Here is a 24,896-nt window from a genome sequence, read left to right on the forward strand (position 1 = left end):
ATGAAGGAGGGGGGGGGGGGGGCAGTGAGAAGGGGACAGAGGAGAGAGTCTGGGTTGATGAGGTAGATGGAACTCTGGGTAAAGGAGAGGGGTAAAGCTGATGAATGACAGGAAAGAGGGTGGAAGAGGGGGGGGTGGAAGAGGGGGGGGGTGGAAGAGCATGATGAGGAGATGAGCGGCAGAGAACATAAAGACAAAGGAGCTGGGAGGACTCAGAAATGTCTGTAATGGAGGACAATACAGGCAGAGAGTAGAAGAAGACAAAAGGGGGTAGGACTGGGCTAATACCATAAGAGGATGTGGGAAATAATTCTGATGAAGTTGTGAGAGTGCAAGAGATGAAGGAAGAGAGTAGGTTAGAAGAGGAGGAAGGAACTTGCTGATGTCGAGGGCAATTACTCGCAGGCTGGTCTACAGTGGCTCATCTGGACAGGCAAGCCCAAACCTGTCTTTAGGATGGGAAAGGATTGCATGCGTTTGTTGTTTGTGAGACTGCGATTCTGCCAGAAAATGACATCCTTGCCCCTCTAGCTACCTCGCTGTCCCTTTTGGCTCAAAACCCATTGAAATAAATAGTGCATGAAATGTGTTGCCGATTAGCGGCACCACCTCTTTGCAATCATTTGATTATTATATTCCTCCTTATTTTTAACTACAATCCCTCAACGGCTGTCTGTCATTTGTTGCTGTTTTCATCAGCTCACATCGTAAGAAAAGGCTGAAATTATATTTAGGTTTTATCTGTTACTAATGGAGGCTTGATGACTAAAATACTGTTGCAGAATGGTAATTGCTTCTGTAATATGTGTAATCATCCACGTTCATTATATGTTACTCTCAAAAACATATGATCACCAAACAATAAAGTAGTACTCATAGCACACAATAAGACTGCATAAATTGAGGGGGGATGCTTCTCCCACTACATTCAACCCATTTTCTGCAATCCAAAACCAGTCATTATAGTAGCTTCGAGACGAGATGCTTATTTTCCTATCCGCATGTGGTGATTTATTTTGGGTAGGGGCATTAGACAGGAAGGAGAGTCTCCATTTGCGGGATTACAGTGTTTTTGGGGCTATTCCACAGGACTTCATCTCCATTCATCCCTCCTTCAAACGACTGGTGCTCCAGGTTGGTAAAACGAGACAGGGCATGGGAGTCTGTGGCATGGAAAGGAACAAGTCTGAAAAGGAAACATTCCCCTAATTAAAAAACGACCTTTCAGATCGCAGATTACATTTTACATGGACATTTGAGTCATTTAGCAGACGCTCTTATCCGGAGCGACTTTCACAGACGGAGCAAACACAGACGGAAACAAACAGACGGAGCAAACAATAACCATCAAATATAATCTCATTCAAAAAACAAGGATGAGGCCTTTTATCATCACCATGTTATTTTCTATGAGAACACACTGTTTGAGTACGTGATACGTACTGTAGGCTTAAAGTCCGAAGAAAACACTTGTCAAACCTGTCCCTCCCTGTGCATAACCGTCAGACACGTACGGTACAAAGACAGCGCTGCAGCCACACTTCTCATGGTTGCATTAGGTGTTTTACTTGGAATCGTGTGTTTTGATCAGCTCTTCCGTTGCTTATTTTTTGGCTCCCAAGAAAATAATATACTGCTCACGTCCTGTAGGTCCTTGTTGGCTTAAAAACAAACAAGCTATGCAATCTGTCAATGGTGTGTGGCATCGATATTCAAATGTCACTTTTACAAAGTGATTTCACCACACGCTCTTACCCAGAGAGCGAGAGGTTGTGGGTAGATGCTGCGACTGGCCGTCTCCGGTGATAACCACACACTCCTCCCAGCTACCCTGGCCCTCCTTTAGATCCCTATTCACAGCTTAGCCAAACCTTCTGCATAGTGGGAATAGCTGAATAATAGTAACTCGGGAGACCCTTTTTCCCCTCTTGTCTATCTGTAGTGGCCCTGTTCCCCTATGCAAACCAACCCAAATTTGTCCCTCTGGGAAGAGTTTTTCTCCTTGTTCCTCGGTGCCCCTCGGCATGTTTTAGATGTGTTTGTACATGTGTTGTGATTGTGTGTGTTTACTCTCTCTCCCTTTCTGTGTGCATGAGAGACATCGTAATCAGGAATATGTTTGCCTGTGATTTTTGTACGCAGCAAGCAATCCAATGTTTAAGAAACTGCTGAAGTTATGGTTGCTTTGGCTATGTTATTGCAGTTAGTAATATTTTTGCTGAAATATAAGAGAGCACTACAACCTAGACCAGTTAGTGGACTAGTTGATACGGTCTCGTTTGGTGGTTGCATGTTTTGTGTTCCCTGTTCGAGACCATGAAAAGTCTGGTGTTCCTTAGATTGGATACCTTGTGTCCACGATTGACTTTGTTTGTTTGTGTGGGTGTGTGTTTTTCTTGTAGGTGGTATCCAGTATTTGTGCTCTATGCTAAGCATGATCTTTCAGCGTAGTTCCTCAGTGCATGTGTCGTAACATTCTGTACACTGCTGTCCTCCGGTTCCAGATGGACTGGTCAAGTTTACCTTTAGATGGGAAATCAGTAGTCGGTTTTCCTGACCACAGTTCAACTGATTAGGAAAAACTCTCAGCCCTAGTTTTAGCCTATAACTGCAACTTGGGCCTGGAGTTTTCCTGTCCAAGGCATGGCCCTAGAAATGACTTCTGTTGTTGTCGTCACATTCCAACAGGCCTCATTAAGTCTGAACATTGAATAGACAAAAGTCCTTTTGTGGCTTGCCTCAGCCCATTTTCCTCTAAACATTCACTTACCTTCAAGATCAAGTTCTGAAGAGGATTATGTCAATGTATCTCATTGCATAAGGTCACTCGACTATGGTACCTTTTTTAGAAAAGCTTGGGTTAAGTACAGAACAGTGACCAAGGAAGGAATTGTTGGTCTTCTGACCAAGGATTCTGTGACTGAGGAGGGAAAACACCTGCCCTCTTAAACTCATGGAACTCTATATGAAAGAGTAGGGGAGGGGTTAATATGCTGGACCCTTTCAGTGAACTCACTGCCCAGAAAAGTACTTTTCATTTCAAAAAGCCTGTCTGAACACAAGACTCAGGGCCTGTAAATCTTGCCCTACATCCAGCAGAAAAGGTTTTTATTATTTGAGTCCTCTGTTTTTTTTCAATGGACCAGTAAGTTGGACAAAACAGAGTCAAGGCCTTCCAGTCTCATTTATGTTTAGTCTATAGAGCAGGCTGTTGTGGAACTAATCTCATTGGTCCCATTTCTTTCTCAGGAGGATGATGGAGCTAAATCAAAGACCCTTTCCTCGCAGAAGCTTTCGCCGAAGTGGTGCTTCTTGGACTGTAAGTACCACTTCTTATAAGGAGCGCTGCTATTGATTCCTTACACTTTCTATAGTGAAGTATTCCTCTTGTGCCTCCTCTATTTAGTCCCCCGTCTATCTTCGGCGTTATAAGAGAGAGCGCTTGACATAATCTGATCATTGCAAGTGGGAGCCTCCCGTCTCTTACAGGTCACTGTTTTCTTGGTTCATTCACCACAGAATTTCATGTTTTGTCAAGGTAGACTTAATGCGTCAATGCATTTCTTCTGCAGGATAAAGATTCACATTTACATTACAAGCAAATATGCACAGCATAGATTGAGTTAATGTTCAAAACGCAGGTTTTGAGGATAATTTTAACATTTGTTTTCGGTTATTGTTTTGAAGAACTGAAGCTAGGTAGATCAACCTACAGAACATAATTGAACGCAGCTGTGCTGTGTTTCCGTGTGAATTAGGCTCTGCCAATTCAATTTAGCCGAGCTCCACATTAACATTAATGTAGATCAACAGCTCTCGTGTAAAGATACAGAAATCAATTCAATAATACTGTCACTGATTTACTTTGAATGTTTCTGCTCTGTTGCATAGCAGAAAAGGGAATCTTCTGGGCAGACTTCAATGCTTGCCTGTGAGATATTCTTAAGCATACAGTTTATCATCATTCTGTCAATAATCTGTCGTACCGTAACAATTGTCAGTGATTCTGCATGTCTTGTGAATCCATGGCCCTTTTACGTATATCCAACACTTTTCTTGTTGAGTTTTATCAAGCCATCGTGTTTATTCCACTGACAGTCCACAGATCCCATGAGGAGAAAAAAATGCATTTTGCAGTATAATGAATTACATGTTATGTGCATTGCTAGGAATAGCTATGCGTTGCTAAACATGACACAGTTTACATATATGATGTACTCTTGCTGCTCATCAGTCACTCCACCAGCAGTGAAACTGAAAATCTTCCATCTCCTCACACTGGACTGATATGATAGCTGATCTCTGAAGGCGTTCATTGTTTGAATACTAAGTTAATTCACTTACTAACTAGTGATAGTTGGTAGAGAAAGGAGGGATTTAGAATCTACAGCCCAAAATGTTCTCGAGCTTTTCAAAGCTCAATTAAATCCCATAGCTGCTCCATTGAAATCAGGACAGATGAGCTTCTATTCACTGGTAATAAACAGCCCAGATCTTAAAGCTCAGTCCAAAAAAAGACAGTTGTAAAGGTCTCGTGTGGAGAAATTATAATTGTTTTCTCTCTCTCTCATCAAAACAGCATGGCTAATTCTTGATTAGAGGCATAGCAAGTGAATTCCAGCTGCGTTCTGATATGACTGATTATTTAATTAGTACGACGGGGGGGAACCACATCATCACTTTTGATACATTCTGATAAGGATGAAGAATGAACACCTTCCCAGATATGTAGGAGAAGCTGAGAAACATGCAGTACACAGACCTGCCTTTAAAAACCTTAATCTAATCTAATCTTCTGGGCAAACTTCATGTGCTTGTCTGTGAGATATTCTTAAGCATATAGTTTTTTAAATGTTTTAATTTAAGTTGGGTTATTCTGCCCAGTGAAGCTGGCAGAAATTGAATTTGCAGCGTCTGTGGAGGACAGAGGGGTCTTTTTCTTGGCATCTTTTGAGTAGAGAGGAAGAAGCCTGGCAGATCGACTTAATTCCAGAGCAAACCTCCTTTGAGTCTGCTCCCACTGGGCTAGGGAAGAGCTCACTTCCACTTCCTCAGACAGAATGGCAGTGTGAAGCTTAATTACTGGTACAGTCCAACAGTACGGGGCTGGCGGCTGGATGGAGAGGAGAGGAGAGGGGTGAGACAGTTAGTTTAGTGGAATTTCTGCTGACTGGCGGGAGATGACCATCTGTAGAAAGTACTTGATCGCTAGACCACAACCATGTGAAGAGGTTTTCCCCCACACGCTACTTCCCTTGTCTTAGTTTTTACCCTGAGATGCAGTGTTGTCCATACTCATGAGTCTTTAAAGAGTGTGTTTGATTTTCTTTTGAAGAGCACATACAATTCTATTTACATATGATGATATCCGGTCTCCTGTGAATCTGTTTGTAACTAGTTGGCAGGCGACAGTGTGAGATGATCGGTACAGTCCCCTAACACCCTGCAAACTGAATGCGTCTTTTGAAAAGGCAATGGGTTTATCATAACTTACTTGATTTGCAGAAGGGTTTGTCCACTGGTCATTGCTTAAGGACATGGTTAGTAAATCTTTTGTCATTTTTTCTCATCTAGAATTACATCCACTACCAGAACCCTTTGACTCTCCTTGTAATGTCCCCAAGTCACTGGGCCGATTATGTGTCCCTATCCTCCCACTTGTTCTGTTTTCATTATGCAGGTTACCCATCTTTTCCTTCATTTAACAACATGTGGCAAAGGCATGGTGCGCTTCCGAGCTGGTTGTAATCAGGTCAACGCTTTGATTAAGCTCCTGCACAGTTACCAGCCCTTTCTGGCCTCATTAGAACACTGTGTGTGTGTGTGTGTGCGTGCGTACACGCCAATGTTCATATTGTTTACTCTATAAACCTCGTACTTTTTATACGTTTCATTTTTCCCCGTCTTGTTTTCCTTCTAGCCACAACTGCAGATCGATTTTACAGAATTGATCGTGCTCAGGTGAGTGTGTGCCATTATATATAATAACACATTCAGTGATGGAAAAAGTATCCAATTGTCATACTTGAGTAAAAGTAACGATACCTTTTTGAATAGAAAATGACTCAAGTAAAAGTGAGTCACCCAGTAAAAGTCTAAAAGTATTTAGTTTTAAATATACTTAAGCATCAAAAGTAAATGTAATTGCTCAAATATACTAATAATAAACAATAAGTAACATTTTCAGTGACCATTACAATCTGTACATAAGTAGTTCTGGTTTCTCTCTCCATAACAGGAACACCTAAACTATGTGACCGAGATATCCCAAGACGAGCTATTTATCCTGGACCCTGAGCTGGTCGTCACGGAGACGGTGAGCACCTCACCAGGGATGCCTGATCTGGTTGATTCTTCTGGTGAATTCCCAGAGGCGTCGAGCAAGTTTGCCTTCCCGTCCTCCTCCTCGTCTCCTCCCCCCCTCACCGGGACCCAGGTAATAGAAGCAGCTGCTGCTCACAGCTTCTAATTTGAATTTCTGTCGGAGATCATTTTAGAGCACTAGATAAAGGACGAGGCACGAGCTTGATGGTGGGGGGGGGGGGGGGGTTGAGCTTTATGGATGCGCTTTAGGGGGGGTTATAACAGTGAATGAACACCAGGTAATTTACTGTGAACCCGTCTGTTTTCAAGTGATTTCTGGCGGGTGCTGTTTTGACAGGCTGAAATAGTGTAGTAATAATCATACCGGAGTGCCCCAGGTCCAGGACACAAAAATAAAGGCTGAGAAACCGTGGGCTGAATCTGTGTCTGGACATGAACGCTGTAACACAATAAAACTGCACACTCCTCACGGAGGCCATGCTGATTTTGCCCTGCTGAATTATTACTGAGGCGGTAGGGTTGAATGCAGAGGCCATGCTCGCCCATTAACCCCCCCCCCACACACACATTAAATATATGAATCATTTGAGTTCTAACCACTGGACTGTCTCCATAATCACCCTAGGAAGTAGAAGGGCCATACTCACCTTAATTCAGAGTGACCTTTAGAAATGCTCCACCTCAGAGCATAGGACTGTGTCAGCAGGGGAGATGATCCAGGGTTGAAATACCAATACTCTAAGCCTTGCTACGGTACACGCGTCAACTTAACAAAGAGAGAAGCCCCGGCCATTGTCTGTTCATGGCTGAACAATACAAAAGTGTTCCCTACGTTGCTAACAGTTTGGAAAATGCATGCAGCTCCACGACTCCACGACTAGCTGTATGTTCATCATTTTAGAAGAAGGACGTCTGTGTGCCAGGTGTGGACATTTCTGTAATCTTCCACAGTAAATCCCCTGCACATTTTGTAGCCCTCTGTGAATGACTCAAGCCATGCACACGGAAAGAGTCAACCAAGTTATCCAAGTAATACCATCGCGTTAAAGTGTTATACAATTGAACACGAGAAGGAATAAACTGCCGTGATGAGCTTGTCATTTCATACCCGCTGTGCGTTCATCAATATTTCCTAGAATCATTTTCAACATACATCAGTAGCTGTCAGTCATTGAAAACCTTTACATATCTCCCTGTCAGTCTAGCTTACCTACTTGTATTGCTCTTTATGCTTATCATATTGTACAGTGGAGGATTTTCTGTAGAGTTCTGTTCTACAGTAACGTCACCTTAGTTGGAAGTCTCTCTTCGCTAAACCTTCGCTCAGGCCCCTGTCCCCCGTCCATGTAGGGATTTAAGGAGCAGTTTTGATGAAGAGGAGGTGTGGCAACAGGTTCATGGAGTTCAAACATGGCAGAGGCAGATCCTAACCCGGCCCACATGTTCCCCCTCCAAAGTAAACACGGTGGGACTATATCTGAGGGCGTGCAGGATTGTAGCCTCTCTCTTCCCCTCTGTGGTCTATTGGCACGTCTTCCACAGACTGTCTTTTGATGCTTTCAAAGCAGAGGCCACATTATTTTTGCCATGTTCTCTCATGCTGCTGGCCGGGACTTGAAATAGAATTCCTAATAAAAGGCTATTTCAGATCCTTGACAGGCTGTGACAGGGTTTTTTTGTGGGTCTTTTTCAGGTCCTGCAGTAGTAGTTACAATGCTTGGAACTGGAACACCTGGACAGTGATGTTTGGAAGTTGTACAGTGTTCGAGGCAATTTGCAACAGATGAATGCCACCTTAGTCTCTTGGCAATGTATCAAATTATCAAAGGAATTTTTAAGACGATGAACATCCTAACTGTTACATTATTTGCATCCTTTTTTTCAGAACCAATTCATTTACTGAACTGATATTGTACCATTTCTTAACTCTTCCTGCTACTGGCTCTGAAGATCCCTGGCTTCTTTGTCCTCCTTTCCCTAATCAGAGATCAGTTTAAATGTACAGTTGAAGTCGGAAGTTTACATACACTTAGGTTGGAGTCATTAAAACTAGTTTCTCAACAACTCCACAAATTTCTTGTTAACAAACTATAGTTTTGGCGGTCTTTTAGAACATCTACTTTGTGCATGACAAGTCATTTTTCCAACAATTGTTTACAGACAGACTATTTCACTTATAATTCACTGTATCACAATTCCAGTGGATCAGAAGTTTACATACACTAAGTTGACTGTGCCTTTAAACAGCTTGAGAAATTCCATAAAATGATGTCATGGCTTTAGAAGCTTCTGATAAGCTAATTGACATCAGTTGAGTCAATTGAAGGTGTACCTGTGGATGTATTTCAAGGCCTACCTTCAAGCTCAGTGCCTCTTTGCTTGACATCATGGGAAAATCAAAAGGAATCAGCCAAGACCTTCACAAGTCTGGTTCATCCTTGGGAGCAATTTCCAAATGCCTGAAGGTACCACGTTCATCTGTACAAACAATAGTACTCAAGTATAAACACCATGGGACCATGCAGCTGTCATACCGCTCAGGAAGGAGACGCATTCTGTCTCCTAGAGATGAACATACTTTGGTGCGAAAAGTGCAAATCAATCCCAGAACAACAGCAAAGGATCTTGCTGGAGGAAACCGGTACAAAACCATCTATATCCACAGGAAAGAGAGTCCTATATCGACATAACCTGAAAGGTCACTCAGCAAGGAAGAAGCCACTGCTCCAAAACCGCCATGAAAAATGGTCCTTCTGTAGCTCAGTTGGTAGAGCATGGCGCTTGTAATGCCAGGGTACGATCCCGGGCGTAGAATGTATGCACACATGAAAGTCGCTTTGGATAAAAGCGTCTGCTAAATGGCATATATATACATATATATACATATATACATATATATATATATATATATATATATATATATATATATATATATAAAAAGCCAGACTATGGTTTGCAACACATAGGGATAAAGATCGTACTTTTTGGAGACATGTCCTCTGGTCTGATGAAACAAACACAGAACGGTTTGGCCATAATGACCATCGTTATGCTTGGAGGAAAAAGGGGGAGGCATGCAAGCCGAAGAACACCATCCCTACCGTGAAGCACGGGGGTGGCAGCATCATGTTGTGGGGGTGCTTTGCTGCAGGAGGGACTGGTGCACTTCACAAAATAGATGGCATCATGAGGATGGGAAATTATGTGGATATATTGAAGCAACATCTCAAGACATCAGTCAGGAAATTAAAGCTTGGTCGCAAATGGGTCTAACAAATGGACAATGACCTGAAGCATACTTCCAAAGTTGTGGCAAAATGGCCTAAGGACAACAAAGTCAAGATATTGGAGTGGCCATCCTATAGAAAATTTGTGGGCAGAACTGAAAAAACGTGTGCGAGCAAGAAGGCCTACAAACCAGACTCAGTTACACCAGCTCTGTCAGGAGGAATGGGCCAAAATTCACCCAACTTATTGTGGGAAGCTTGTGGAAGGCTACCTGAAATGTTTGACCCAAGTTTTTTTATTTTATGTAAAGGCAATGCTACCAAATACTAATGGAGTGTACTTCTGACCCACTGGGAATGTGATGAAATAAATAAAAGCTAAAATAAATAATTCTCTCTACTATTATTCTGACATTTCACTTTCTTAAAATAAAGTGGTGATCCTAACTGACCTAAGACAGAGGATTTTTACTAGGACTAAATGTCAGGAATTGTGAAAAACTGAGTTTAAATGTATTTGGCTAAGGTGTATGTAAACTTCCGACTTCAACTGTATATATAAAAAAAAGTAAAACATCCATGAATTGTTCCTGTTCTCTCTCCTTCCTCCCATCTGCCCTTCCTTCTGCCCTCCATCCACTCCTCTTCCTCTCTGTGCCCATTCCTCTTACCATCAGTCCCACCAGCCCACAATCGGACAGCGAGGCCATGGCCGTCAGACACAAGAAATCCCACTTCTTCTTCTCTCCCTCCGGCTTCCCCTTTCCTGTCAGGAAGAGGTATCGATCTGTCCTTCACTCCTGTTCACCTCTCCTTTCCCCCTCCTCCTTAACTTACCTTGTCCTCCCAAGATTGTTTACTCAGCCCATGCAATATTTGTATTTTTACTTGGATGTAGCAGGGGTTTCTGGGTCCTTGATATAAGCCTCTAGAGTGATCAACACACTAAGTCCAAGATCTTTGTGGGTGGAACACATTCAAGCTCATGGAAAATAAGGTTTATACCGGCAGAATGCAGTTTAACAAAAAAGTGTGTACTGTTTTGCTTTATTTTCCTCAATATATAACATTTGAATAATTTGAAAATAGATGCCTCTGTAAGCCATGTGTGTGTTGCCAGGGCAATTGGTTTGATTTAAAATGCAAAGTTGATTGTGTGGGTGGGAATGGGTGGAGGAGGATGAATGTGGGAAGTGATGAGCAAAAACCCTGCATTCCCTTTGGATTGGGAATGAGTACAGTGCCAATCTGCCTCACTGCTTATGTTTCACTCCCACCTTCTTTAGAATCAAGATTCTATTTTACGTCATGAAATGGAGAAAATCACACATGCTCACAATAGAACTTCACAACAGAGATCGGGGGTGAGAGGTGATCTCTCCCAATCTGATTATCCATTTGGCATTTGACGCTATTGTCTTGTCAGAGAGTAGGTTCAGGCTTGCCAGAGAGTAGGTTCAGGCTTGCCAGAGAGTAGGTTCAGGCTTGCCAGAGAGTAGGTTCAGCTCCAAGCGAGACATGGAGAATTGGCCCGGCTGAGCATGGGGTTAGCCTAGGTTAGGTTTAGGGTTTGGGGGAGATCGATGAGGTCTATGTCAGGGTCAGATCTATAGTAAGAGCGATTTAGATGACTCAACACACATTCACGAGTCATGATGCTCTCAAATAATATTGTCGTTTCCTGTGTTCAATGCTCTTCCTCTGTCACAATGGAAGCTTTGTTTTAAGTACTTCCACGCTCCTGGAAATAACGTACAAGCTAGTCCTACTGTGCATCTTTCTTTATTAGTTAAAGATGTCAGCTTTAGATCTTTTGGAAAACAGTCTTATTAATTTGATGTCAGAGGCTTTCATCGTCTTTGTTTGTCATATGATCAGTATTTCATAAATCCCCAATCCGATTTGAACAGACAATGTAATGTGTATGCAGCTGTGCACATCTCTGCACACAAGTGCAGACTGTTCACTCCTGAGAATCTCTACATTTTCTAGGCTCTGCACATCCCTGGTTCAAGTCCTGCCAATCAACTTTTCCCCCTGCAAAAGCATCACTATTTTAGTGAGTTTCTGACTTTCCCCCAATTGATCTGAACAGCATCCCTACTCCTATATTCCGAAATATTTGACCCATAAAAATTTGAACAGCTTTTGCATGTTCTTTTAGCATTGCAGACACTTTTCCCTGTATGCTGGGTGTCTGCTCTTTGTTCCTCTGGTCCTGGTTGGTAGTCAGACAGATTAATGTGATGAATGTGGGAGAGGTGGAGCAGGTTGGTGGTAGACAGACAGACCCAGGCACCACAGCGTATTTCGGATCATTGCTCTCCACAACAGGACCCCAAGTGATTGAAGTAATGATCCGCGCCCCACTTCTGCTCTTTTGTTGCAGCTCTTCAGTTAGAATGGAATATAAGACGTTCAATCCTACTAGAACCAAGCCATTATTGGTTGCATTAACAATTTAACTCCATTTTATCATTTTAACACTCTTTTGACCTTAGTGGGGGAAAATAAGCTTCAAAGCAAGTACTGTTGGGCGCTGGATGACAGGAACATTTATATTGCATGTTAGTGTCTTCATTAACTGCAACTTTCTACCATTAGGAGAAATCTTATCTTCCACAGTATCTCGAACCGTCTTATTTGTTCTTTAGACCCCATCATTCTATAATTCTGTCTCATATACACAAGCGCTCTCTTTTGCTTATTCACTCTGCTCCCAAAGGTGGGAATGTTCTGGTTTCAATCTTCCACAATGGGTTCATCTATACAGCGTGTACCTTATTTTTGTTGTTGTTGTGTATTTGCACTAGATCCCCCAGCAATATAAACACACTTTATTGTTATATATACGGTGCCCACCTCTGATGTACCCTAGCTTTAATATTATAACAAGAAAAGGCTTAAATGTTTACCGCGCTTCAGGACCCAGCGGGAATTGAAACGGTGGTCTAACTACTCTGACGTTCCATAGTGTATCCAATGTGTGATGTCCTTCTAGGCCATCTCGGACCTCGTCGTTTCTTATTTCTTATGCATGCTGTATCTCTCCCTCTTTTCTCTCTATTTCTCTCTCTCTATTTCTCTCTTCCCCTTCTCTCTCACAGGATCACGGAGCTCCAGAAGACCACCCAGAGGAAGCGAATATCCAGCGACAGCTCGGTGGTGGAGGCACTGGCACACAGCAACTCCCTCAGGTCCAGTAAGCCTGCACTCACCAGGTGAGAAGAGAGACTAAAACGCAGGGGTGGTGCCCCCCCCCCCAACAGAGGCAGCCGCCAATCTCCCAAATCACACATTACAGCTTTGATTTTTGTTCTTGTAACACACTTCTATCTTTGAAGCTACTTAACATAGAACTTCAAACAATGCAGCTAGCCATACTAGCTTCCCACTATGCCATTGTAAGAGGGCTCTAAACACCGTGTTTAACTTCCACTGAGTGCAGGTCCGGCAGTGCCGGGCTGTTTTAAGCCATGGCCATATCCCTAGCAGGGTGTGATATGCTCAGGAGTAAAATGAGGCTGGGTGGAGATTTAGCCAACCCTCATTATCGGACAGAACTGGTGTAGCCTCCATTCCCTTTCCTGTCACGCTCGCCTGGACTGAATAGGAAGGGGTCGGACGTTAGAAAAGGGTCTTGTCTGTGACACTGTTAGAGTATGGTTCCATGCAGGTGTACAAATCTACTTAGGCCAGGATTTGTTCCATGGCGTATTCTGCGGTGTCACTGGGTCAATAAAGCGCCATACTGTACCATTCCATTTTTTTGCAAGGAAATGCACTCTTCACAGTGGAGTTGTACGTATTTGTCACGGTCCATCATTTCAGAAAAGTGTTATGGTTCACCTCCGTGAGCCTCGTGAAACAGAGATGACAAGCAGTGAAATGCTGTTTTTTTTCATTGGCAAGCACATGAAAACAAACAGTTTTTGCTTTCATAATGTCATCCATTCTTAAATGTTTATGAACTGAGAATGGTTTGTAGGACTTGTTTTTAGTGCTGATCGTGCTTTGTTTATATTACCTCCCTATATTGGGGCCAGAGAGAAGGAGGGAAAATGGCAGAGTGTATAACAGCATCCGCCACAGACTCGCCCTTGAATCTGCCATGAAATATATAGACATTAGGCTGCTCTTTGATATTGTGGCCACGCCAACAGCAGGGACCGTGAGGCTCCATGGTCGCTCGTCACTTCATACAATACAGGCACTGGATCCCATTTTGCCATGGCACAATGAAGGTAATATTGGAAAATTAAACTAAAGGGTGAAGCCCTACTATTACTTTGAGTGAAAGTGCACTTGCTGTAAGTTTTGCATACCACAACTCGTATTTTCAAAAAAACATTTGCAGCTGATGAACTTAAAAACTTGACCGTACCATCTCAATGCCGATAACACATTCTCGAAATGAGGATTTGGTTGGAGAGGCTTTCCAGTTGTTTCTGTTTTTATTGTTTATCTTGCCTGTATACACATTTATCATTTCTGTGCTCATCTGTTTAGTTTTTTTGGTCCATCCATTATTTTTTTTTATGTTGTCTTAAAGGGCAGGATGTATCCATCGGTCTAACACTACTGCAGCTGATTTCAACCCAACATCGAGGTGAGATCAAAGCCCCCTTTCACCACATTCACTTTCTTTCTCTTCACCAAGTCACTTTCTCGATTCTGCCCGTAGCACACTCTGTCACACAAGAATGCATTTACTTAGCAACGTTTCTGATTACTAGAACCGTGGTCTGGAGTCGATACAATATCACAGACGTCAAATGCAATGTGCCAGACATGTCATGTTGTCCACTACTATCCCAGTGAAGAGAGAGAATCACATCTTTGAAACTGAATTTCTGAAGGATTTTTTAAAAACTGGATACCATTGTCCTTACAATGTGGGGATGGCAGAGAGAGAGAGAGAGAGAGAGAGAGAGACTCTGCCTTAGAACAGGCACATCCTCCCATTTAGATTTTACAATGAATTATCTGTCATTGGTTTGCCACTCGTGTTTTTCAGCGATGCTAATTCACTGTTGATTGAGTCTCGTCTGGAGGCAGATTTGCATGATGGATCCTCTCCATGTCCACTGAGATGACTAATGAGAAGTTACATCTTCTGAACGCTGTCATGTGTGCAGCACCACAAAGCCACTCCAAACAGGAGCCGCATGAAATTGCCCAGAATATTAAGTTTTGCTTGTCACTTCAGTGATCTGCCAAACAGACTGATTAATGTATTTTGTAGCTTTTCCTTGCCAGATATTTTCCTGTGTTATGCTTCCCTGTCGTGCAATTATAATTATTTCCAATGCCATAATTCATTTGAGATGTAGAGCTTTTTTTGTTTCTTGATGTCCGGGTAAAATGCTTAGGATGCTAGCAAGGGCTTTGGTTTTATATCGAATGGGTAATTAGTCAGTTATCAGCTAGTCTTAAAAGAGAGGGTATTTGAGCCTTGATACAAAGCAAATCACTGTCAGCTTTTCTTCTGATGTTATGTTCAACAAATCCGTTTAAATGAGCATGTAACATCGACTGAGGTGGCGTTATAAGCTGTCACATTTCTGTTCTGTATTCACTGTATTTTGTAATGATAGTGCTCAACTGAGCGTAATGCAAGTTCCTCCTAGAAAAGGAGGTTGTTATTTGTAGAGTGTGTTTTGGCTGCATGGACCGTAGAAGGAGGCAACAGAAGATGCAATCGTGTTGATTTTGACGGAAACCTTGTTTTTACCATTCAATAAATACTGTAGGGAGCTCTGGTACACCGGAGCGCACAGTCCAGCATGCATCAAAACATCCTGAAACTGCTAAATTAACGATGGTAAGAAAAGATGGCATCCCCATACCATTGTTGACTCAGTGTTTGCGTTTCGAAAGCTCTATGTGCTGAACCGAACCACTAGGTCCTCTAATTGCCTATTATACCTCATTCTGAGACCGGCAGTCTTTTCTCACTTACACAGGAATGTACAGACTGTTTGCATTAACAATCTCCGAGGTGACAAATTGTTATCAGCTTATGGCTTGCTTTTCACTTCCTAATAAGAAAACATGATCCCCGTTTAAAGCCACAATTTGGAGTCTGTTTTTCTGCCCTGCCAGTTGGCTTGGAACAGAATAATTCATTTGAATTTGACCGTTCAACAGCAGTAAATCTTGCGGCTTGTGTCCTTTTAAGGTCAATCCTGTTGCTTTGTCTTTAGCTCAATTGATTAACATGGTCTATAGTCATGCAGGCAACCTTGATTCTATGACGCGGATCAGTTGAACTGCTGGGGTCGTTGGGGGGGGGGGGTGAGATCATATAATGAGTAACCTTGCACTGAGACCTGAAGAGTCATGTTTATTCCCAGAGCTAATGCCTAGGCATTAGTTGTACTGTGGAAGAGCACACATAAAAGCTTCTGAAGTCCTTCTCCCTGTGATTGGCGAATAACTGTCAGGTTGGTGGTGATGTATGTGTCTGGACTGTGGAGGCTGGGCTCCACTATAATTATGAGGTGAGCCAGATATTCCAGTAAACTGTGTGTAATCTGCTCTGGATCTCCCTCACACTGACAATCCATTAGCGACAGAGGCTAGGCCAGTGGTTTGGGGCTTGATGTTGCCCAACATCTTAGCTGCATATTTTGTTCCCACTCTCAATGGAAATTGCTGCCAGGGGCCCAAGGCTTGAACATATACTTTGCCTGCTATTGATTGTGTTCTGCTTCTCTTGTTTCCAGACCAACATATATTCTTTTTTTTTAACCTCAGTGTTTTGTTTGTCACAGGCACTGTAAAGGAACTGATAATGCAGTTTGATATAACGTAAGACTGGAATACTCATAACGTTTGCATGAAGTGTGGGTGAAACTGTGTGGTTTTACCTAATCCAAGTACACTTTCCTCTTAAGATATATCTTTCGCACATGTTACCTGTTTCAGCAACTGTATCACAGACAATACGTGGCCTACATGTAAATACCACATGACTGGCACTCTCGCTTTCATCGAATTTGGAACAGTAGCTCTTCCCTTCATGGTGAGCTTATGATCCCCTGAGCTTATGAACACTGGACCCATATCTACCACTTTTGCTGGCTGGCGTCTGCCTCCTCCACAGTCAAACAGCCCAATAACTAGTGATGGGGGAAAATTCCCAGCCCGACCAATGACGTATGCTGGTAACAGCTAACAGGAAGCCAGCCTCCTTTTGTCAAGAGTTTTAAATATGCAACTCTAACAAGACGCTCAACCTTCTTTTGATCAAAGATTTATCTTGGGAGTGAGACTTGTAGTGAGGAGTGGATGGAGACAGACTGGGTAATTGTGGGAGACTCCTGGGCGGATGAGAGAGACTGTGGGCTCTGTGTGGTTAATTACCTCTAACAGGGGAAAGCAGGCACATTAGTAACCCACAGACATATAGGACTCCCAGACCTTGGGGAAAGACTTGTTACAGGGATTCTTTTCTCCTCTGATTTACCATGATCACAATGTGTTGCTTTGCACAGCAAGCATCTGCTCTGTTGTGTCTAATTGTATTATTTTTCAAGTCCAGGTGAGTCCAAGGTTTCCAATAGATTAGACCAGGGCTCTCCAACTTTGTTCCTGGAGAGCTACTGTCCTATAGGTTTTTGCTAATCTAACGCATCTGAGTCTAATAATTAGCTGGTTGATCAGATGAATCAGGTAAGTTAAAACTGGGGTTGGGGCGAAAACCTACACGAGGGTAGCTCTACAGGAACAGGATTAGAGAGCCCACGATTAAACCCTTTCTAAAAGAGTCTACTCTGTCTGATGAAGATTTTCCTTCTAATTCACTAACATTTTCCCAAACAAGTAAAATTCCAGCAGTGATCCACCTGAAAATTAAGATGGGTTGTTTTGTAAGATTCTAGTAACATTGTAATAATGCTTTGTTTATTCACCCAAATCTCGTACTCTTTTACTAAATGCTTGCTTAGCCATTAATCCTCCATTTGGCAAATCTGACCATAATTCTATCCTCCTGATTCCTGCTTACAAGCAAACACTAAAGCAGGTAGTACCAGTGACTCGTGCAGTATGGAAGTGGTCAGATGACGCGGATGCTACGCTACAGGACTGTTTTGCTAGCACAGACTGGAATATGTTCCGGGATTCATCAAATGGCATTGAGGAGTATACCACCTCAGTCATCGGCTTCATCAATAAGTGCATAAATGATGTCGTCCCCACAGTGACCGTACGTACATATCCCAACCAGAAGCCATGGATTACAGGCAACATCCACATCGATCTAAAGGCTAGAGCTGCCGCTTTCAAGAATCGGGGCACTAATCTGGACGCTTACAAAAAATCCCCCTATGCTCTCAGACGAACCATCAAACAAGCAAAGCGTCAATACAGGATTAAGATTGAATCCTACTACACCGGCTCTGATGCTCGTCGGAGGTGGCAGGACTTGAAAACTATTATGGACTACAAAAGGAAACCCACAAGCTGACCAGTGACGCGAGCCTACCATTCAAGCTAAATGCCTTTTATGCTCGCTTCGAGGCAAACAACACTGAAGCATGCATGAGAGCACCAGCTGTTCTGGATGACTGTGGGATAACGCTCTCGGTAGCCAATGTGAGTAAGACCTTTAAACAGATCAACATTCACAAAGCTGCGGGGCCAGACAGATTACCAGGACGTGTACTCAAAGCATTCACAGACCAACTGGCAAGTGTCTTAATTGACATTTTCAACCTCTCCCCGAACGAGTCTGTAATACCTACATGTTTCAAGCAGAGTACCATAGTCCCCGTGCCCAAGGAAGTGAAGGTAGCCTGCCTAAATGATTACCGCCCCGTAGCACTCACGTCGGTAGCTAAGAAGTGCTTTGAAAGGCTGGTCATGGCTCACATCAACAGCATCCTCCCGAATACCCTAGACCCACTCCAATTCGCATACCGCCGCAACAGATCCACAGATGATGCAATCTCAATCGCACTCCACACTGCCCTTTCCCACCTGGACAAAAGGAAAACCTATGCGAGAATGCTGGTCATTGACTACAGCTCAGCGATCAGCACCATAGTAATCACAAAACCCGTTCACTTAGCTAAGGACCCTGGGACTTAACATCTCCCTCTGCAACTGGATCTTGGACTTCCTGACGGGCTGCCCCCAGATGGTAAGGGTAGGCAACAACACGTCTGCTACGCTGATCCTCAATACTGGGGCCCCCCAGGGGTGTGTGCTTAGTCCCCTCCTGTACTCCCTGTTCACCCACGACTGCGTGGCCAAACATGACTCCAACACCATCAGTAAGTTTGCCGACGACACAACAGTGGTAGGCCTGATCACTGACAACGATGAGATGGCCTTCAGAGACCTGGCAGTGTGATGCAAGGACAACAACCTCTCTTTCAATGTGAGTAAGACAAAGGAGCTGATCATGGACTACGGGAAAAGGCAGGCCGAACAGGCCCCCATGAACATCGACGGGGCTGTAGTGGAGCGGGTCGAGAGTTTCAAGTTCCTTGGTGTCCAAACACACATGACAGTCGTGAAGATGGCACAAAAACACCTTTTCTCCCTCAGTAGACTGAAAAGATTTGGCATGGGTCCCCAGATCCTCAAAACGTTCTACAGCTACAACATCGAGAGCATCCTGACCGGTTGCATCAACACTTGGTATGGCAACTGCTCGGCATTTGACCGTAAGGTGCTACAGAGGGTAGTGTGTACGGCCCAGTACATCACTGGGGCCAAGCTTCCTGCCATCCAGGACCTATATACTAGGCGGTGTCAGAGGAAAGCCCAAAGAATTGTCAAAGACTCCAGTCACCCACGTTATAGACTATTTTCTCTGCTACCGCAGTCTACCAAGTCTTGGACCTAAAGGCTCCTTAACAGCTTCTACCCCCAAGCCATAAGACTGCTGAACAATTGATCAAATGGCCACCGGATTATTTAAATTGACCCCCCCCACCCCCACCCCTCCCCCATTTCCTTTTTACACTGCTGCTACTTGCTGTTTATTATCTGTGCATAGTCACTTCACCCCTACCTACAAATTACCTCAACTAACTTGTACCTCCGCACATTGACTCGGTACCGGTACCCCCTGTATATAGCTTTGTTATTGTTGTTTCCTGAACTGCACTGTTGTTTAAGGGGCTTGCAAGTAAGCATTTCACAGTAAGGTCTACACATGTTTTATTCGGGTGCGTGTGACAAATTAAAGTTTGCTTTGATTTGGTAGATGATCGTTATAGTATCTATTCAAGCAGGGTTTTTTAAATTCTCAATTAATACAATGGTCTCTGACCCTCTAATGTTCTTTATATATTCACACCTTTCATACCCATTATTGTTTACGCCTTCTGCTCTGTGCTAATAACAAAGATGAAGAGCCAGTCTTAAGGCCAGCCTGAGAGAGGTGGGGTTGACCAATCAGTAGGATCATTCGTCCTGGTCAGTACAGGGCCTGCTCCTCGGACGGTCAGTCTCAGCTTCACTGTTCCTGCCTGTGTGCGTTTTGATGTTAGCCTTGTGTCAGTTCTCAGTGGATTAGTGTGTGGGGGGGATTTAGCTTCTGGCAAACAGACAGCCCAGCCAGGATCAGACAGTAACATAACCTGGAGTGACAGCAGGGAGGCCCAAGAGCTGACTCTCTGTCCACTCACACTGCCCTACTGACATGGCTGTGTGTGTGTGTGTGTGTGTGTGTGTGTGTGTGTGTGTGTGTGTGTGTGTGTGTGTGTGTGTGTGTGTGTGTGTGTGTGTGTGTGTGTGTGTGTGTGTGTGTGTGTGTGTGTGTGTGTGTGTGTGTGTGTGTGTGTGTGTGTGTGTGTGTGTGTGTGTGTGAATCAGAATGGAGGAGAGGGAGGGGGGAGCTCTTTTGGCTGCAAACACACGTATTAGAGTATTTTACCTTGGGCTAGTTGGCAGGCAAGGGACGCCTGGAAAAACAGAGCAAATCAGGGGACTGTCTAATTAACCACACCACCTCCCATCTGAACCAAAACCATGCAACCGAAGCAAGTCTTTTTTTTTGGGACATTTTGTTTTGGGGATTTGGTTTGTTTTAGGTTTTTTTTCCTATCATGGATGTTTGCTATGAAAAACCAAGGGGTGTAGAGAGGTGGGCTTTACAAGCATTTTGTTTTGTGAACTGTGTGTTTTGTATTGCGTTAATCGTGTCTTGCTCTCTATCTCCCCCAGGTCGGAGAAGAATACACTGTGCAATACAGACAAAGGTAAAACAAACACACGTTGAATTGTTGCACTAGGTGATTATAAATTGACGCCGTTAACTTGGTGGATGTGGGTAAATCGGTGCCCACAATCAAGGTTTAACAAACTAAAATCCACCGCCAGCTAATTCCTGTCAGAATGATGTTTCACTATGAATAATGTCGAACGATAAGAGCTGGATTCAAGAGGTGGCTAAAAATGTCTTAGCCTTTGTGGCCCTGCTTAAACAAACCCCCGGAAGTTCACCTGCCATCATGCGAAGGGTTTTACCACCCCCCCATTTTTTTTTATTAGCACTTAAGATATGCATTTCACAGCATTTGAACTAGAGTGCTGCGGTGAAGGATTATTAAAATTCACAGGAAACACATTAGCATTCAAGTCCATCCCTCACAAAGATTCTGGCGTGAGCCCAGTCAGAATATATTCTCGAGACCTGACTTGGCATCTCTCGAGTTGTTTTCTAAAGGACAAAAAACGACATTTCCAGTAGCAGCCCCATTCTAATTATGGTTGTTCAGCTCTGACAGCAGGATTCTAGAGCATACTGTATCTTCAGACGCAGACGTCGTGGTAGCAACTGTTTGACTTGCAGAGCTGGCTAACTGAGATTTGTGAGAATGCTGTGGGGAATTTTGAGCCGACTGTTTTCCTGCCTCGACGGAAAACATGCAGATGGGTGGATTAGGGTAAATAATCTACAAAGGGCAATTTGGTGCTTTCAACAAGGATTTGCCATATTGAGACTGAACCCAAGAACTCAACAGGCGCGAATGTGATTATCCGTGTTAATTTAAAACATTTCATGATCCAGTGTTTAAATACTGTCCCTCTACTGAAGGCAGCAACATGCATCTTGCTCTCGTTACTGTCCATGTTAGCTGAGTAAATAGATTGACAATGTTTTTGCTCATCAATTCAGTTTGAGGTTCCTTTCCCAAGAACGTCAGTCTTACATAAGTCATATAGTACATATAGTACTAAAACCAAAACAAACAAGTGCCCCATTTAGAGCTATTCATGAACACTGGCACACTGCTCAGATCTTTCCCCAAAGGACACTGTCATGTATTATGGTCTGATATTGTTATGACTACTGAATCTACAGCCTCCTCTCATGTCTTATACCACCTTACAGTATCACCGGAAGTGTTGATTGAATGTGTGAAGCGCAAAGACCATCTGAAGGTGAGTGGGAGCCACAGTGGCCATTGGATATGCACACTGCATATACAGTACCAGTCAAAAGTTTGGACACACCTACTCATTCAAGGGTTTTTATTTATTTGTATTATTTTCTACATTGTAGAATAATAGTGAAGACATCAAAACTATTAAATAACACATATGGAATCATGTAGTACCCAAAAAAGTGATGCTGGTTGAGTGAATGTCAAGAGTGTGCAAAGCTGTCATCAAGGCAAAGGGTGGCTACTTTGAAGAATCTCAAATAGAAAATATATTTTGATTTGTTGAAAACTTTTTTTTAGGTACCACATGATTCCACGTGTTATTTCATAGTTTGGATGTCTTCACTGTTATTCTACAATGTAAAAATTTAAGAAAAAACAAACTACTAATAGGTGTGTCCAAACTATTGATTGGTACATACTGTATAATGAATGTAGGCTCACTAATTGATACATTCAACAAGGGAATGATGATCACTCGTGATGTTACCTCAGGGTAAGCATTTCTTTGGTCGGCAATGAAATGAAAATTCAGTCTATTCCCCCATTCCTCTGGACATGCAGTCACTTTCCCCACGCCTCCAGTCATAACAATGTGCCCTCTTCTCCCAGCTGAAGGAGCTGCACAAACTGGGAGCTGACCTGTCAGTGCAGGACCCCTCAGGATGCACCCTGCTCCACTATGCTGTGGACACTGGTAGCAAGGAGACTGTCAAATACATCCTGGACAATGGTAGGGACGAGGCAATATACATTTATGTGCTCTATTTAAGTCTGTAGGTAGGACACCCCCCCCCTCACAATACTGAATAATTCTGTGGGATTTCCCAAATTGAGTCTGTGACCCTCAAATATGAACTATGGATCAGAAGTTAACCCAGCACAGTATGCTCTATGTTTTTTGTGATAGTAGAATTATGTCCCAGGTGTGGAACGCCATATATTTGAGGGTCATGCGCACAGCGCTGGTACATCTCACTCTGTGTACTCTTGTTGTCGTCTTTCTTGCTCAACAACGAATGATACATTCCAATATTTGAAAAGGATATGTTTTCTGTCAGTCCTCCTACACCAGCTTTTTACTATTCTATAAAAGTAGTATCTTGGAGCGTTGTAATTGGTTTAGGGACATGCTTTGAAATGTCTCTTTTTCCCTGCCCCCTACCAAAAAACAGCACCCACAGATATCCTGGATGTTACAGAAAAGGAAAAGTAAGTTTAAGACATGGATTTTGAAATGCTCATTTTACACACAGTCTGTGTGATGTATCTAGTTAAAGTTTAAAATAGAAAGTTACACTCATTGGATCCCCCCTCTTTCTCCCTATCTCTTTCTTTATCTCTCTGTCTCTCTCTCTGTCGCAGTGGGGAGACAGTGTTGCACAAAGCAGCGTCACTGTGTCAGAGGACTATCTGTCACTACCTGGTAGAGGCAGGGGCCTCCCTCATGAAGACAGACTTACAGGTGAGAGCAACGCTCCCTCTTCCCTCATTGCTTTACTCTTTAGTTGATGCATAGGCTACCCCTGAGAAGTGTTTTATATGGGGCGGCAGGTAGCCTAGCGGTTAAGAGCATTGGGTCCGAAATGTCGCTGGTTCGAATCCCCGAACGACTAGGTGAAAAATATGCAGTTGTGCCCTTGAGAAAGGCACTTAACGTTAATTGCTCTTCAAATCAAATCACATTTTACCACATGCTTACTTACGACCTCCTAACTAACAATGCAGATTTTTAAAAAAAAATATGAGTAAGAATTCAAAATAAAAGTAACAAGTAATTAAAGAGCAGCAGTAAAATAACAATAGCGAGACTATACACAGGGGGTACTGGTACAGAGTCAATGGGCGGGGGCACCGGTTAGTGGAGGTAATATGTACATGTACTGTAGGTAGAGTTATTAAAGTGGCTGCATATATGATAACAGAGAGTTACAGTGGTGTAAAGGGGGGCAATGCAAATAGTCTGGGTAGCCATTTGATTAGATGTTCAGGAGTCTTATGGCTTGGTGGTTGACGCTGTTTAGAAGCCTCTTGGACCGAGACTTGGTGCTCAGCTACCGCTTGCCGTGTGGTAGCTGAGAGAACAGTCTATGACTAGAGTGGCTGGAGTCTTTGACAATTTTTAGGGCCTTCCTCAGGCACCGCCTGGTGTAGAGGTCCTGGATGGCAGGAATCTTGGCCCCAGTGATGTACTGGGCCGTACGCACTACCCTCGTAGTGCCTTGCGGTCGGAGGCCGAGCAGTTGCCATACCAGGCAGTGATGCAACCGGTCAGGATACTCTCGATGGTGCAGCTGTAGAACCTTTTGAGGATCTGAGGACCCATGCCAAATCCTTTCAGTCTCCTGAGGGCGAATAGGTTTTGTTGTGCCCTCTTCACGATTGTCTTGTGTGCTTGGACCATTTTAGTTTGTTGGTGATATGAACACCAAGGAACTTGAAACTCACAACCTGCATCCCAGTCGATGAGAAAGGGGGTGTGCTCGGTCCTCTTTTTCCTACAGTCCACAATCATCTCCTTTGTCTTGATCACGTTGAGGGAGAGGTTGTTGTCCTGACACCACACAGCCAGGTCTCTGACCTCCTCCCTATAGGCCGTCTCGTTGTTCTCGGTGATCAGGCCTACCACTGTTTTGTCATCGGCAAACTTAAAGATGGTGTTGGAGTCATACCTGGCCATGCAGTCATGAGTGAACAGGGAGTACAGAAGGGGACTGAGCACACACCCTTGAGGGGCCCCTGTGTTGAGGATCAGCATGGCAGATGTGTTGTTACCTACCCTTACCACCTGGGGGCGACCCGTCAGGAAGTCCAGGATCCAGTTGTAGAGGGAGGTGTTTAGTCCCAGGGTCCTTAGCTTATTGATGAGCTTTGAGGGCACTATGGAGTTGAACGCTGAGCTCTAGTCAATGAATAGCATTCTCACGTAGGTGTTCCT

The 24,896-nt window shown here is 43.5% G+C and overlaps 1 protein-coding gene across 1 annotated transcript in view; it reads left to right on the forward strand.

Annotated features, from left to right (window-relative positions):
* LOC124035890 (diacylglycerol kinase zeta-like) overlaps positions 1–24,896 on the forward strand; it is a 72,805-nt gene that overhangs the window by 38,950 nt on the left and 8,959 nt on the right. The window contains 13 exon segments of the mRNA XM_046349713.1: positions 1,090–1,134; positions 3,250–3,319; positions 5,921–5,961; positions 6,239–6,436; positions 10,229–10,330; positions 12,659–12,694; positions 12,696–12,772; positions 14,104–14,160; positions 20,736–20,770; positions 21,907–21,956; positions 22,571–22,691; positions 23,134–23,170; positions 23,324–23,423. Coding sequence (XP_046205669.1) covers positions 1,090–1,134; positions 3,250–3,319; positions 5,921–5,961; positions 6,239–6,436; positions 10,229–10,330; positions 12,659–12,694; positions 12,696–12,772; positions 14,104–14,160; positions 20,736–20,770; positions 21,907–21,956; positions 22,571–22,691; positions 23,134–23,170; positions 23,324–23,423 — 969 coding nt within the window.

The sequence above is a fragment of the Oncorhynchus gorbuscha genome, linkage group LG05 (genome assembly GCF_021184085.1).
Source record: "Oncorhynchus gorbuscha isolate QuinsamMale2020 ecotype Even-year linkage group LG05, OgorEven_v1.0, whole genome shotgun sequence".
In the NCBI taxonomy this organism is placed as follows: Eukaryota; Metazoa; Chordata; class Actinopteri; order Salmoniformes; family Salmonidae; genus Oncorhynchus; species Oncorhynchus gorbuscha.